Below are 15,965 nucleotides of genomic sequence, written 5' to 3'. Positions count from 1 at the left end.
TTTACAAAAAAATCATAACATCACTGCGAACCCTGCACCAAACTCTACATGTATGGGTAATATGCTTGTTCTGCTTGCCATGTTTATCGTCCCTCAGAGCTTAGTGAATGTTCAGTTTGCCATATGACAGGTACATTACAGTCACAGCATTGCACATACGGTGGATGCGATGTATGCCATGTTCTCACTGACTACCCTGTGAGTCAAAAAAACGAATGTTCTTCGTAGTTTAGGACGTGCTCTTTGTGGAACTTAGGTAGTCTTCCCCAGCATGGTTGCCTAAGTTTCAAAAGGTAGAGATACTCAGTTTGAGGAATATGGGCCTCAGAAGGCATTCTTGGACACCCCCAACCTGCATCCACAAACTGGAAGTAGTTGGATTTAAGCAGAGTGAGTGCATTAAAGGCACATACAAACATGTCTTCCTGAGCCTCAAGAGGCTGTTATAGGAGAAGTTAGTAAAGGTTCACTGAGCAGCCATCTGGTAATGTTCAGAATGTCGACGTAGGCGGATACTTGAGAGGTAGTAAAAACGTAGTCAAACTTATCATTCATTTATGAAGGTCGTGGCGGCACCAAAGATCAAAATGTCTGCACATATGTGTTTATAGAGGCTTGCTTGTGGTGAGTTTGCATGCAAGTTAGTGGTTGACTGGGTGAGGTTATTTTGAATGGAGAGTCCATCCTGTGGTTGCATTAATGTGGTGGGCCCTTGAACGGCAACGGTATGTTAATGTGAATGCACGGACCTGTTGGATTGGGCCCGGGGCTGTGAAAGTCTTGTGTGTGGTGCGTGAATGCCATGTGAATGGGCCATAAAGCAGGTTGGTGCCTTGATGTGGCTTTGGCTTGCCTTCAGTAGACTTGGTTTCATTAACCTGATAAATGCTATCTTTGAAGCTGTAGGAAGGTCACCCTTTTTGGCATGGTTACCCCCACTTTTTGCCTGTTTATCGGTGTGTTTAGACTCTTCACTGGGATCCTGCGAACCAGGACCCCACTGATTGTGCTTTCTCCTCTAAATTGGGTTGTTTTGGTACCACTTAACCCCACAATTGTGTACCCCTGTAAATCCCTGGTATATGGTGCTTCAGTACCCAGGGCATTGGTACAGCGGGGGGTCAATCAGGGGCTGCAGCATGTTTTATGCCACCGCAGGGAGTGGATGCAAACTATGTCTGCAGGTCTGTCATTGCAGCCTGCATGAAAAGGTGTATGCACGCTTTCACTGCTGGTCACTGCTCCAGGTCACCCCTATGCTAGGCTCTCCTAGCCCAGAGGGTAGGGTGCAGGTGCCTGTGTGTGAGGGCAACCCTGCATGAGCGGAGCAGCCCCTACAAACTCCAGTTCCAATGTACTGGACTTCGTAGGTGTGGGGAAGCCATTTCACCCATAGGACACTCACTACCTGTTGTCCAGCTACATAATGGTTACTCCGAACCTAGACATGTTTGGAATCAAACATTGTCAGAATCATATCCCAAAACTAATTCCAGTATTGCTGGTATGATTCCATGCACTCTGGGGGCTCCTTAGATGACCCCCCCAGTACTGCTCCTGCCAGTCTTCCAGTGTTTGTGGGCAGCCCTGCAGACAGGTCTCTGTCCTCCTGCTGCTTGACCAGCTGAAGCAGGGCGGAGGCAGAACAACGGATTTCCTGTGGGAGAGGGAGGCAACACCCTCTCCCTTGGGAATAGGTGTTATATGGCAGGGTGGGGTAGCCTCCCCGTTCCACTGGCTTGCTTTGAAGGGCACATTTGGTGCCCTCCATGCATAATCGGGTTTGCACCAGTCCAGGTCCCCCGGGTGCCTGCTCTGGCACGAAAGCACACAAAGGAACGGGGAGGGACCACTCCCCTGTCCATCACCACCCCAGGGGTGGTGCCCAGAGGTCTACCAGGTGGCCAGTTGATTCTGCCATCTTGAAAACAAGATGTGCAGAGGGCCCTGGGAGCACCTGGTTGGTCAGGACAGGTGCCTGACGTAAGTGACCCCCTTCTGATACGTGGTCCCCCTCCAGAGTGACCAATCCCCCCTGGTAGGACTATTTAGGGACTCCCTTGTGGGTGGGTCTTCAGATTTGGCAACTCCTGAGATGACCTCGCCTTGCAACATTGCTGGAAGGAGCCGGAGAAACAACTACAACATTTCCACAGCCGTGCATCCTCTCAGGTTGGCAAGACTTCAGCTACACCAAAGAAGCAAGAAGGCATCTCCCTTTGAGTGAAGGAGTCGCTCCCCTGCATCCGCAGGCACCTAAGGAAAGGACAGGCTGCTGGGATTTTCAGCCATCCCTAAGGACCGAGACACTTGAGGCAAAGAATACTTGTTGAATCTTCAAGGGATCTTCAAGCTCCAAGTAGACCCAGTCTCCACCACTTCTTCCTTGCAAGGACAGTCTCTCCTCTGCCGCTCCAGCGACTCCTTTCCAGGTGTGCTGATTAGGCCTCACTGCAATTTACTGTGCCTGCTGCCAGTGGGTTGCCTGTGGGGGCTGTGACTGCTTCTGCTGGCCCTTCCGACTGGTGAGAGTCAGCCTGGACTCCCCTCCAAGGGTCAAGTCCCCTGTATCGCACAGATTCCAGACCTTGTAATCAGTGAAATATGAGGCAATTATGTTTTAGGCCAAGTTTGATGTTTTCAAGGGATTCTGGGTAAAGTAAAATGATGGGAGCCACGCAACTCACCCCACCCTGGATTTGCTTATGTAGCTAGTTTAAAAAAAAAATAAAAAAAATAAAAAAGTACAAGTTTAATAGGTTTCACTAGGTGCCGGCTGAGCTAGGGCCCAAAATCCACAGCTACCCACATTGCAAAAAAAGGGGTCATTTTTCAGTGGGAAAACGGGTTACGTCCATGTTGTGTTTTGACCCGTTTCCTCTGGAGGGTACTAGGCCTACCCACACAATTGCGGTAGAGACTTAGGGGAATGCTAGGTGGAAGGATGTTTGTGTCTCTCCGCAGATTCTAGAGCCTTCCACCACAGGAGTGTGAGGAAAATGTGGGTTTTTTGGGCTAAGTTTGAGGTTTGCAAGGAATTCTAGTTAAAAAATAATAATACTCTGGTGCAAGCAAAGCAGGTCACCCCATCCTGGATTCCTTGAGTTGTGTAGTTTTTAACAAATATACAGGTTTGCTAGGATTCCCTAGGTGCTGCCTGAACTCGGGCCTAAAAAAACAACAGGTACCCACTTCAAAAAAAGGGGTCAGTTTTCAGTTGAAAAATGTGATGTATCCCTGTTGTATTTGGGTACTGTTTCCGTCACTGGTGCTACGCCTACCTAGAAAAGCGAGGTGCCATTTTCAATTGGAAGACATGTGGGAACACAGAATAGTAGAACATTTGTTATTACCAACTTGACTTCGCTGAATTTTTCCCTTGCAAATGTAAGAAAGAACGCACTTTGAAAAATGCGCTCTGAATCACACGCGAGTACGGATACCCACAGAGATGTACAAATAACCACTGCTCCTAAACGCCACATCTTGTCCCATTTCAGAAATACATAGTGTAGGAAAGTGCCCCTCTTTGACATGGCCACCCCCACTTTTGGCTGGTACGTGATGCAATTTTGACTGAAAGTGCGTTGGGTTCCTGCCATCCAGGTCCCAGTGCCTTGGGTCAGCTAAAAGTGTAAACATGACAAGGCACACAGCCAGAGTGCCATGCCCACTAACACTGCATGCAATATATACAAGTCACCCCGACATAAGGCCTTCCAGCCCTAAGGCAGGATACAATATATTACATGTGTGGATGTACCTGCAAGAGCAGATATGCCCCTGCTATGTCTTTGTCGATTCTTAGACATAGTGAGTGATCAGGGAAGCCATTTGAAGTACAAGTGCTTGACATTAGTCCATGCGAGTTCCCTAGCTGTATGACGGCTTCACTGAAACTAGGGATGTTTGGTGTCAAACATCTGGTATCAAAAATCCTCACTTATTCCAGATATGGATTTATTAATACTAGCTTTAGAGGTGCCCCCTGAAAACCCTACCAGCCGCTGGTGTACTGGCTGACTAGTTTTAGCCAGCCGGCCACCAACAGGCATGTTTCTGACCCCCAAAGGGCTACACCCCACCCCCCTTTGTGTCACTGTCTAGTGGGAATTCACAAACAGGCCAAATGTCAGTCTGACCTAGACTCCACAGGCAGAGGCGCCGAATGGTTAAGCAAGAAAATGCCCATTTTCTAAAAGTGGCATTTTCAAAATGACAATCTAAAAAACAACTTTACCAAAAGATGTATTTTTAAATTGTGATTTCAGAGGCACCCATCTCCAGATCTCGATCTGCTCCCAATGGGAATTGGGATTTAAAAGATATTTAAAAGCAGTCCCCCCGTTAACCTATGTGAGAAATAGGCCTTGCAATAGTAAAAAACGAATTTAACAATATTTCACTATCAGGACATGTAAAACACACCGGTAAATGTCCTACATTGCACTCTGTCCATGGGGCTACCTAGGGCCTACCTTAGGGCTGACTTACATGCAGTAAAAGGGAAGGTTTTGGCCTGGCAAGTGAGTGCACTTGCCACGTCGAATTGGCAGTTTAAAACTGCACAGACACTGCGGTGGCAGGTCTGAGCCATGTGAACAGAGCTATTCATGTGGATGGCACAACCAGTGCTGCAGGCCCACTAGTAGCATTTGGTTTACAGGCCCTGTGCACCTATAGTGCACTTTACTATGGACTTACTAGAAAATCAAATAGGCCAATCATGGAAAAGTCATTTAAATATACAGTTTACACAGAAAGCACCTGCACTTTAGCACTGGTCAGCAGTGGTGAAGTGCCCCGAGTACCAAAAGCAACAAAAATGAAGTCCAGCACACAGTCAAAAACACAGGAATCAGAGGCAAATAGAAAGAGAAAACCCCGCTAAGGATGCCAGGTCTAACAGGAATGTTAGAAATGGAAATATCCGATGGTGGCCGACTCGAAGGATATGGAAACCATTATGCACATTATTGCCCCTGGCAGAAAACAATTTAGAGAAAGAAAGTTCATATCTCTAAAGGTTGCAGGTTTGATCACTTTGAAGGGATGTACCTTGGGTGGGGAGCACATCGAGGGAAAGACTTGAGCATCTCATTTTGGGAAGGTCTGGCACTATTAATAAACAGGAGAGACAAGTCTCCAGGTCCAAAACATTCCAGCAGTCTTACTAGACCTGACAGCCTTAGAGTGTCCTCCTTCTCCCCTCCCCCCCCCCAACTTTTTGACTACCCCCTCCTTTTATCTGACCTCACTTTTGCTGGCCGTTGTACTCTGTGCACATTATCACTGCTAACCAGTGCTAAAGGGCTTGTGCTCTCTCCCCTAAAGCTGGCAACATTGGCTTATCCCCAAATGGCATATTTCATTTACTTATGAGTCCGTAGTAAAGTGAACTGTATGTGTCCAGGGGCTGTAATTTAAATGCTACTTGTGGGCCTGCAGCACTGTTTGTGCCACCCACTTAAGTAGCCCCTTAACCATGCCTCGGCCTGCCATTTCAAGGCCTCTGTGTATAGTTTCACCACCACTTCGACTTGCCATTTACAACTTGCCAAGCCTTAAACTCCCCTTTTTCTACATATAAGTCACCCCTAAGATGGGCCCTTGGTAATCCACAGGGCAGGGGGCTACGCAAGTAAAAGATGGGACATTTACTTATGTGTTTTACATGTCACATGGTAGTGAAAACTATCCAGTTTGTTTTCAACTACTGTGAGGCCTGCTGCTCTCATAGACCAGCATTAGAACTGCCCTCATAACTTAAGTGGTAGATTCTGATCTGGAAGGAATAGCCCTCTCATGTTTAGTATGGCCAGAATGTAACAGAAAATCCTGCTTACTGGTGAAGTTGGATTTAAAATTACTATTTTATGAATGCCACTTTTAGAAAGTGGGCATTTCTCTGCACGTACTGGCATCTGTGCCTTTTAGCCTGTCTCTGGTCCACGTCTGTGCTGGTTTGACAGCTCCCCTTGTGCATTCCACCCAGACAGCCTTAAACACAGGACATTCAGACATATCTGCATATTCCTAGGTTCCTTGTCTCTTTTCTACAGGCAGAATCTCGCGATGTATCTCCACTATGTTTTTGATTGCCTACTTTAGGTTTGACGATGGACGTGAGAATTAAAGGTTCTACACCTTGATAGAACTCGCTCACTGATAGGAGTGGATGGGAATCGGATCATGGAGGAAGAGCCTGAGACCTGTGGCACAATGAACATGAGACCCATGCCTGGGCATAGCAGTTGCACTTGGAGCAGCTACTGCAATAATAACAAAGTGTGACCTTAATATAGTGTTATCCAGAAAAGGACCTAGATCTAAAATATTTGGATTAAGATTAAAACCAGGGATGCTTTGGATGTAAGAAAAGAAGAACATCTCTCAGTTTCAAAATCCTGATTTTAGTCTTACTTCATCAAAATCTTTTGGACGTAATAAGTCTTGAAGCATCAATGTCCGTTTTTTCTGTGCTGTATGTTATAAGGCACAAGAGACCTATAATGTATATCAGTCAACACTCACTGACATAAGCCCAAGTGAATGGCAGCAGGAGGGTCCATTTGTTAAGGCAGCAGCGGGACTACAGGATGTGACATCAGGAATCACTGCTGTACATTCAGCAGACAGAAGAACTGCAGAGCATGGCACCAAAAGCAGACGCAACAGAAAGTGTGTAGACATAGGACTTAAGCGATGCCAGGGCTTGCTTATCTACTCTCTAAACCACCTATATTCACACACTTGAGGATAAGCATCTGCTCCAGTGAGCTATGTGTAACCTACATACCACTCCTACCTTAACTGTACATGTTCTGTGAGCGACTGAAGCTTGCACTTCTACTCCTGCAGTGCTGATCTGTTCTGCAGGAAGGAGAAGCTTGCACTCCGGTCACCTTTCAGCATGAGAGGAAAGCTTGTTCTGCTGCTGCCATACTCTTGCTGTTAGATCTGGCCCTTTTTTCAGGGTCATCCCAAACTCTTTGCCTCCTTCCTCCTATTTTTTCTGACCAGTTTTTGTCGGCCTTAGGACTTTGGGCACTTTACCACTGCTAAAGTACATATGTTCTCGGTATAAATTGTATTGGCGATTGGTTTATGTGTGAATGGCATGTTTGTTTTACTAGTAAGTCCCTAGTAAAGTGCAATGTGTGCCCAGGGCCCGTAAATCAAAGGCTACTAGTGGGCCTGCAGCACTGATTGTGCCACCCAAGTGAGTAGCCCTGTAAACGTGGCTCAAACCTGCCACTGCAGTGTCTGTGTGTGCAGTTTTAAACTGCCAATTCGACCTGGCACTTCGCTTTTTGTACATGTAGGGCACCCATAAGGTAGGCCCTACGTAACCCACTGGGCAGGGTGCAGTGTATGTTAAAGGTAGGCCACATACTGATGTGTTTTACATGTCCGGACAGTGAAATACTGCCAAATTTGGTTTTCACTATTGCAAGGCCTATCTCTCATAGGTTAACCTGGACACTGCCTTTGAGTATCTTTAAGTGAAGTTTCCCATTGTGAGCAGGTAGAGATTTGGTGTTTGGGATCTCTGAACTCACAATTTAAAAATACATCTTTAGGTTTTTAGATTGTCAGTTTCAAAATGCCACTTTTAGAAAGTGGGCATTTTCTTGCTTAAACCGTTCTGTGCCTCTGCTTGCTTGTATATTCCATGTCTGGGTCAGACTGACAGTTGGGCCGGTGTGCATGCCCCCTAGACAGTGACACAAAGGGAGATTGCATGTAGCCTGCTTATCCTGATGGGCCATCTGGGGTAGGCTGGAGGGAGAAGTGGTCACTTACATCCGAAAGGGCTGTGCTTGTCCTCACACAAAGCAGTTTTCAGCCCCCTGATGAGTCTGGAGCCAGGCCTGGGCAAGGCAGGATTCTGTAAACAGAGACTTTTGTTTGAAGTTGGGAAACTTCAAAGGCAAAAAGGGGAATAAGTATTGGACCCAAAACCCCAGACTTTCAGATTACTTCACGATTCAAGAGGAACCTCTGCCAAGGAGAAGAGCAGCTGAAGAGCTGGAGGAGGAGTACTGCCCCTTTGCCTGTGACTGGGTTGGCCTGCAGTTGCTGCTTCTACCGAAAAGAGGACAAAGACTGGGCTTTGTGGTATATTCCTGCATGAGAGGGTTCTTCAAGGGCTTGGACTGAGCTTGCCTCCTGTCTTGAAGTCTCAGGGACAGCAAAGACTAGGCACTATTTTTTGTGTTTAATCTTTAAAAAAAATCATAACTTCACTTTTGTATGTCAAATTTTTATCGTATAGGTCTCTTTTTATTTAGATAAATATTAACTATTTTTCTAAACCTGTGTGGTGTCTATTTTGTGGCGTTTTCACTGTATTACTGTATGTGTTGGTACAAATACTTTACACATTGCCTTTGGGATCAGCCTGACTGCGTGTGCCAAGCTACCAAGGGATGAGCAGGGGATATTCAAGTGTGTTTCTCCTTTACCCTGACTAGAGTGAGAGTCCCTGCTTGGAAAGGGTGGAAACTGACTGCCAACCAAAAATCCCATTTCTAACAGTTGCTGTTCTGTGAAGAGTGGCCCTTCCACTGGTGAGGAGGAAGCTTGCACTGATTTTCCCCATGTTGTACGAGCGAGAGAGGGATGCGTACACTGCTGCACCCGTTATACAAAGAAGAAGCCTTTTCACTGCCATTGCCTTTGCTGCTGGTTGTGAGGGAGAGATGTGTGTACTGTATATGCTCCCGTTGTGCATTTCTCTGAGGAAAGGAAGCTTGCACTGTTCCTCCCTGTTCCGGCTGAGCAAAACCATGAGCCGCACCTCTTGCTGCTCACACCTAATCTTTGTGTCCTGTGCTGTGTAGTACAGAAGATTGTGCTAAAACATTTCACTACAACAAAGGCCAAAATGTTTGGCATTGTCAGTGCTTGTTTTAGGCATGTCAATATGGGAGCCAAGCTTACTTTCAGTTTTGTGTCGCAAACCAGCAGAATTTTTGCAATGGGATAGAGACAGTGGCATAACAATAGTCCATGAGGTGCCGGAGGAGGTGGGGGGGCCTGAGCTCCAGGTGACCCCCTCCCCCAAGCACTGTGCACAGGCCCCTGGCCTGAGAGCTCCTGGCTGTCTCTGGAGCGTGGGGTCAGGGCCGGAGTTAGGGCGGTGCGACCAGTACACTGACTTTGGTGCGGGCGCTGTGTTTAAACATATCTTATGGCTTCAGAAGCATTGAGCGTGCTTGTGCATCCAGCAGTTTACAGCCAACAATAACAATGTCAAGATAACTCTGAAGATTAATGTTACTGCTGGTGAGATCTGAATTTTGTCTAGAGCAGTTTTTACTCATCATAAAGTAGCGCAGAGGGATAATGTGCCTGCTGCAGAGAACGTGTACCAAGCAGATCACAAAACTGAGTGAAATATGAGCAGCGCTTCAAAAAAGAAATGTCAGAGAGGAGCTATGGAGAGCTGAGGGGCATCACTGGAGAGTAGCAGGGAGGGAATTAGTGGAGAAGGAAGTCATGGGGGGGTGTCAAAAAAGACTGTCACCCCAGGCACCACCGGGGCTAAATTCTGCCGTGTGTGTTTTGGGGGGGGGGGGGGGCTACATGTATTTGGAGGGGGCACCCTCAAGTTTCATTATGCCACTGGCTAGAGAGCCTGTAAACTTCCAAAGAAGAGCTACCTAGAGTTATGTGTGAACCTTCAGCCAATTCTAGAAAAAGACAACAAGCCCAAGAATGCCACATGTGTTTGCTAAAAAGCCAGGAATGGCTGATGGCCTCAGGTCATGGAGCACTTTGGCATCCTTGAGAAAGGGGAAATAAACTTCATTTGTGAATTGTTTCATTTATTTCTGGGCAATCAAGTGCCCAGTGGGGGAGAGGGCAGAGATTGTGTTTCAAGTGCAGATGTAAGGGCCCACTGCTAGGGAGATGGCATTAACATTGTTGTAGAAACAGAGGGAAGGGGAGAGAAACAGTTTAAATGGGGTCAACTTAGTGATGTATAGATTACGCATCATTTCCTTTTGCAGAACTGTGAGAAACTGACTTTTTTTTTTTTTTTTTTTTTTTTACATTTTCGGCTTCCAATGCTTTGGATTTTATATATTTCTTGTTTTTTGTTGTTGCACATTTCACTCTGTGCTACCCAGAGATCGCTTCTCTCCTCCTATCCTCCTTCCACTCCTCCCACCTCCGCTAGGTTTCTCTTAGAAAATAAGCGCTAGATACCCACATCTTGTGTCGTTCGCTGGCAGTAGACGGATGTCCCCCCTTCTCCATCCTGTCCCCGCTGCTCCTCTGTGCCTCTTCCCCTTCACAGCCACACAGGCTGGTGACTGCCCCGGATACACTCCAGTGTCACACATGACCTGCTCTTACCACTCCCACCGACCGCCTCTAGAAACTGCTTGCACCAAGTTAATCGTGGTTTCCTGGATAAAAGAGACATTGAGAGTTTTGCAACTCTTACCAGTTCCTCCTGAGTGTCAACCAGAGCCAGGGAGGAGTTCAGAGCAGCGCAGGAGTCTTTGGCCTCCGTCCAGTCTCCTTCATCTTCAGAGAAAAAGAAACACTTGTCCCGATACCAGATCCAGCCATCGCCACATGGTGGCAGCACGCGACCATCCTTTCCAGGCTCTGCAGCGCTGCTTTGGATGCCTTTTGTCTGGGACTTTTTGGAGCACTGTCTTCCCTTCAGAACTGGCAAAGCAGAAAGTGAATTAAAAATTAGACTAAGACTATTTGTGATGGAATACAGTGATCACTGCTATAAAACGTGGCAAGAACGGTGTACTCAGATTGTCTGGCGTGGGAAGGGCCGAGCTGGCCTATAGGGCAAATCAGGCAGTGCCAGAAGGGCTGGTCTGAAAGGTCAGTGTTTGGGCATTTTATGATCTGCTGGGCCAGTTGGTACTGTTAATTTCACAGATATTGAATTAAACGATGCCTACAGCAAGTCCAAAGCCATGCAGACTTCCAGACCTTGCAAAACACTTATACAACGTGTCTTTAGCAAGTTCAGAACTGCCCCAGTTTGTAAAGCTGGACTGTTTTATGGGACTATACGACTGGCTAATAGGGGACACTTTGTTTGGTCACCGGATCTATGTTCCGTCAAAGTTCAACCCCGGACGTGGGAGAAAAAGTCTTAAGCTGCGTTGGATGGCAACAGAACAGAGAAGCTGCTTCTGGGTCACCCCTGAGGTAAGAATCAGTGACTTCTGCGGTGGTTCTCTCAGGACAGAAGTGTAGGCCAATACCACACCTGAGCAGGGGACCAATGGGGTGGTTCTCTCTCCGAGTGCATAAAGGCAGGCTACTAATGGGTGACCGAACACAAGGGCAGGATCTGCAGGGGTAATCTCATGTCACAGGGCAGGCCTTACAGGGTAATCTCTCATGACGCAGGGCAAGCTCTGCAGGGGTTAATCTCTGTTGACACAAAGGCCAGCTGTACAAAGTAATCTCTCATGACACAAGGGCAGGACGTACAGGGTATTCACCCCTGACTCAAGGGCAGGCCGTACAGGATAATCTCTCATGACACAGGGCAGGCTCCGCAGGGGTTAATCTCTCATGACACAAGGGAAGGCCATACAGGGTAATCTCTCACAACACAGGGCAGGCTCTACAGGGTAATCTCTCATGGCACGGGGCAGGCTCTACAGGGGTTAATCTCTCATGACACAAGGGCAGGCTCTACAGGGGTTAATCTCTCGACACAAGGGCAGGCTCTACAGGGGTTAATCTCTCGACACAAGGGCAGGCTGCACAGGGTAACCTCATGACACAAGGGCAGGTTGCTAATGGATCCAACATTTGCAATATAAGCGCCGGTTCCTGCCTTACACTCCTGGCACAGGAGTCGGCTGCTTCTCGGGTGACATGATTTCTTAGGACACCAGGGGAGGCTGTTTCTGGGGTGAACTCTGGACACAAGAGCACAGGCAGTGGGAATGGAACATCAAGGCCTCAGGGTGCACACACTCTTGCAAATATAGAACATGAGATAGTTCAGTGGGTTGGGCTTCTAAACCGAACAAGTGTGGACCTGGCAAGTTGCATGTTAGAATAAAAGCTGGTGCACTATTCAGCCTTTCAAGTTTGGTAAAATAGCTCACAAGATATTTGATAATAATGATGCAAATACAGAAGCAACATTTGTAAAGTACACATTGGGTTGTCATTTAATACCTTTGCAAATATTGTGTCAAAAATTGCTATAGCAATGTTGGGAGTCTTCTTTCCTGCAGATCCTCCTTAAAATATGGACATACCTCCTTTATATAATGAAATGCCCTGTTGTCTGGGCACAAGATTGTATTATTGGGGCCTGGGGTAAAGGCAATGAGGTCCACAGGGTAAACAGTAAACATGAACCCTTTGAAGGGGCCGCAGTGTCAATATCTGCAGATGATTAGTCTACTTATCCTGACAGGGAGGCTCTGAAGCCCCCTCCATTGTAGGTCCAGGGGTGCACCCAGTCTCATGGTGGCATCACTGTCCCCCTCAAGGGTCAGGGCGCAGGCACCCCGACCTCAGGGTCAACCACCTGAGAGTTCATCTGCTGCGCACTCTTGAGCCCCTGTGCAACCTGGTAACTTACTACTTGCTCAAACATTGCTGGGGTGGGGGGGGGGGGGGGGGGGATTTAAAGGAGTGATTGCCCCCAGAGGCATCCTGCCCCGTCAAAACTGGTTTGGGTGCACACATCAGAGCTGGCACCCCATCTGCGGCAGGGGCGTAAGGCGCGCTCCCCTAGGAGCAGCAACACTTCAGGGGCCCCCAAACTCTTTAGAGGAGCTTCATTCAGTCCAAGGGCAATTAATATATGCGAGAGGTTGGAGACCAAGGGGCCCCTCTGCACAATCACTGGAATCCAGTCTCTGTAAAACTATAGGGGTGGGTCCTCCTGTGACGTCACAGAAAGATTTCTGCACCAGGACAAGAATGGAGAAAGGAGGTTGTGAAATCAAACGTAGCGTGTATTGGTTAGAGGTCATTTACAACTATTATTATCAAGCTGTCTTTGTATATGTTGCCCAGGCACAATATTCATTAAACTCTTATTCTATAAATTGAAAGCAGAGCCAGCAGTGGCCACTGGGTGTCGCACGTCCTCCATGAAGGAGGTCTGCTTACCAATGGCGAACCACGGACTAAGGTGATCGGTACTCATCTACGATGTACACTGAGAGCCCCGCCACAGTGATGGACAGAGCGGCCGCCAGCGCCAGCGCCGCACGGAGTCTGCGCACTCGGGTCAGCGCGGTCCTCCCACGGCCGGGACACCCGGGATCTAGGAAAGAAACAGATCTCTGTGCAGTTAACGCAATACTGAGGGGCTCGCGCCGCCGGTGCCTCACCTGTCCTAGGGGTAGAAGACGCCCCGGCGGCGCAAGGGGCTTGTGATGTTCAGATGTAGGCGAGAGCGTCACGCGCTCGTTGTCTTTAAGAGCGGTGTAGTATGAGGGTGGAAGGCTTGTATTGGGGGGGGGGGGGGTGGTGCCCAGGGAGTGAGGGGGGGGGGGGGTGCCCAGGGAGTGAGGTTGGGGAGGAGGGTGAGTGAATGACTCACCTGGGCAGCGTCGAAAATCTTTTTACATTTTGTCCCCTCTGTGCTTTCCCGTCCCGAGCTTCGGGGGTTCGGCGAGTGCGCGCTGTTCGGGGGCCCCATGGCCGGCAGTGAGAGGGGTCACTCTGCACAACTCACCCGAGGGATATGTGAGAGGAACGGACAGACGGCCTCCAGGAAACACATATATATATATATATATATGTGTGTGTGTGTGTGTCTGTGTGTAGATTTGCGGCCGCGCGCTCCTTTCATTACAGTCAGGGACGGTGTGCAGGAGGGAGGAGAGGACAGCTGGGGCCTGTGATGCCGCTTCCCCTCAGGTGCCAGGCCTTTTTTGGCTACTTGGGGCAGTTGTATTGTAATTGTATTTATATAGCGCTTACTACCCCTGACAAGGCGTCAAACCCAAGAGGAATTAGTGGTGGATTAGTATCTGGAAATATGACTACAGTTTTAGTATTATTAAGAGTTAATTTGAGCTGTGGATATGTTAGTTTGTTAGTTGGATTGGCTGCAGTAATGGAAGGGTGGGGGATGGAAGAATCCATAAGTGTTAATTGGGAGTTTATAGTAATAGGGTGAGGCTTGGGATGAGTAAAGGGAGATGCAGGAGGGATCAGTCTGTGGGAAGGGTTAGGGAGATCATAGTAGCAGGAGGGGTTCTGGATGAGTTAAAGGTGAGACAAAGGAGGGAGAATTTAGTAGGATTGTTTGGGAGATCATGGTAGTAAACTGAGTTTTGGGTGAGTTAGATGTGGAAGAGGAGGGAAGAGCTTAGGCAGGGTTATGTAGGAAATAAAAGTAATAGAATGGATTTAATGAGTCAGAGTGGGAATGGAGTATAGATTGACAAAGATATGACATATGGTGATGGGTATACAAAGTAAAGCTTACAAGAGAGTACGAATACAATAGGTTTTATTTATAATTATAGAGAGATATATATATATACACACACACATACATTTTTGATCATTCATTTTATTTAATTTGTTTATTCTTTCTTATTAATATACATATTTTTTAGATTTATTTATATTTTGAATTTTATTTATACATTTTTTTATTCTCTAGTACAGTAGCACTAGAGTAATAAATAGATATGTGAGCACACAGTAAGGGAATATATGTCCCAGGAATATAATAATGGGTATAATATGAGAAGACAAGTAGTATTGTGTGAACACAGAACTTCAACATTCGTAATATTTGAAGTTAATTATTAAGAGTACTTTTCTAACATTTATTGATCTTCACTTAATTTCTCAATATCCAAATATCTATGACAATAAACATTTGATCAGTGTGATATAAAAGGAGAGCATGGATCATAAATATCTAATCTAACTTAACTAGGAGCTATGCAATGACCTATGAACATGTTAAGCATAGAATAACACACACATATGTATACACATACATGCACATATGAATACACACACATATGTACATACATATTTAAACTGAGTAAATGTACATTAGTTAAACAGGTTTAAAGAGTATGTGTATAGTTTATCACATAGTAGCAATACATATTTTCTAAAGAAACTATATATAATTAGAATATACACAGTCAGATAAAAAATATATTTGCAGTTCATAGCTGTTTGAATATGGTGGTTATGAAGGAAAGAGCCAACTTTTGAGTAGTCTTCTGAAGGCAAGATAGTTATCTGTGGCTCTTATAGTTGGTGGTAATGAGTTCCATAGTTTGGCTGCTTGAACGGAGAAGGATGTACCACCTGTACTCTTTTTCTTGTATGGTGGTGTTCTAAGGCGGGGTGCCAATCTTGAGCGGAGGTTTCTTTGTTGAATGTATTTGGTTATTTTGTTTCTGATAAAAAGCGGTCCTGTTCCATGTATAGCTTTGTGGGTGATACAAAGGAGCTTGAAGGTGGATCTTCTGGCAACAGGTAACCAGTGTAGTGCCCTCAAGGAAGGGGAGATGTGGGCTTGTGGCTTTACATGTAATAGTAGCCCGCTGCGGAGTTCTGAATACGTTGTAATTTTTTCTTAATAGATAGAGATGATCCGTGGTAGAGGCCATTGGCATAATCCAGTTTGGATAGTACAAGCGAGATAGTAGCCTGCACCTTGTGTGGAAATCCGAGGTGGGGGAAGATGTGTCAGATTCTTCAAGGTAATAAAGCTTGTTCGTGCTAATTTGTCCACTTGGGCATTCATTGTTAGCTTGGAGTCCATGGTGATTCCAAGGTTTTTAATTTCCTTGGATAATTGAGAAGGTGGTCCGAGATAGTCTGGCCAGGCGCTCAGTGGGTTATCATTTTTCCAGTCACCACATATGAGTATTTCTGTTTTGGAGGCATTTAGTTTGAGATGGCTCCAAGTCATCCACTGATCAGAGGCTAGGGGGCAACTGAAGATTAGTGAGTTTTCA

General features: G+C 46.6%; 1 protein-coding gene across 1 annotated transcript in view; it reads right to left on the bottom strand.

The window, feature by feature from the left end:
• Positions 1-15,965, bottom strand: part of LOC138246798 (uncharacterized) — a 58,656-nt gene that overhangs the window by 28,350 nt on the left and 14,341 nt on the right. The window contains exon 4 of the mRNA XM_069201560.1: positions 10,460-10,727. Coding sequence (XP_069057661.1) covers positions 10,460-10,727 — 268 coding nt within the window. The remainder of the gene's footprint in view (positions 1-10,459; positions 10,728-15,965) is intronic.

This window comes from Pleurodeles waltl, chromosome 7 (assembly GCF_031143425.1).
Source record: "Pleurodeles waltl isolate 20211129_DDA chromosome 7, aPleWal1.hap1.20221129, whole genome shotgun sequence".
Classification (NCBI taxonomy): Eukaryota; Metazoa; Chordata; class Amphibia; order Caudata; family Salamandridae; genus Pleurodeles; species Pleurodeles waltl.
Note: the sequence above shows the minus strand (reverse complement) of the source record. Positions and strands in the feature narration are given on the sequence as shown.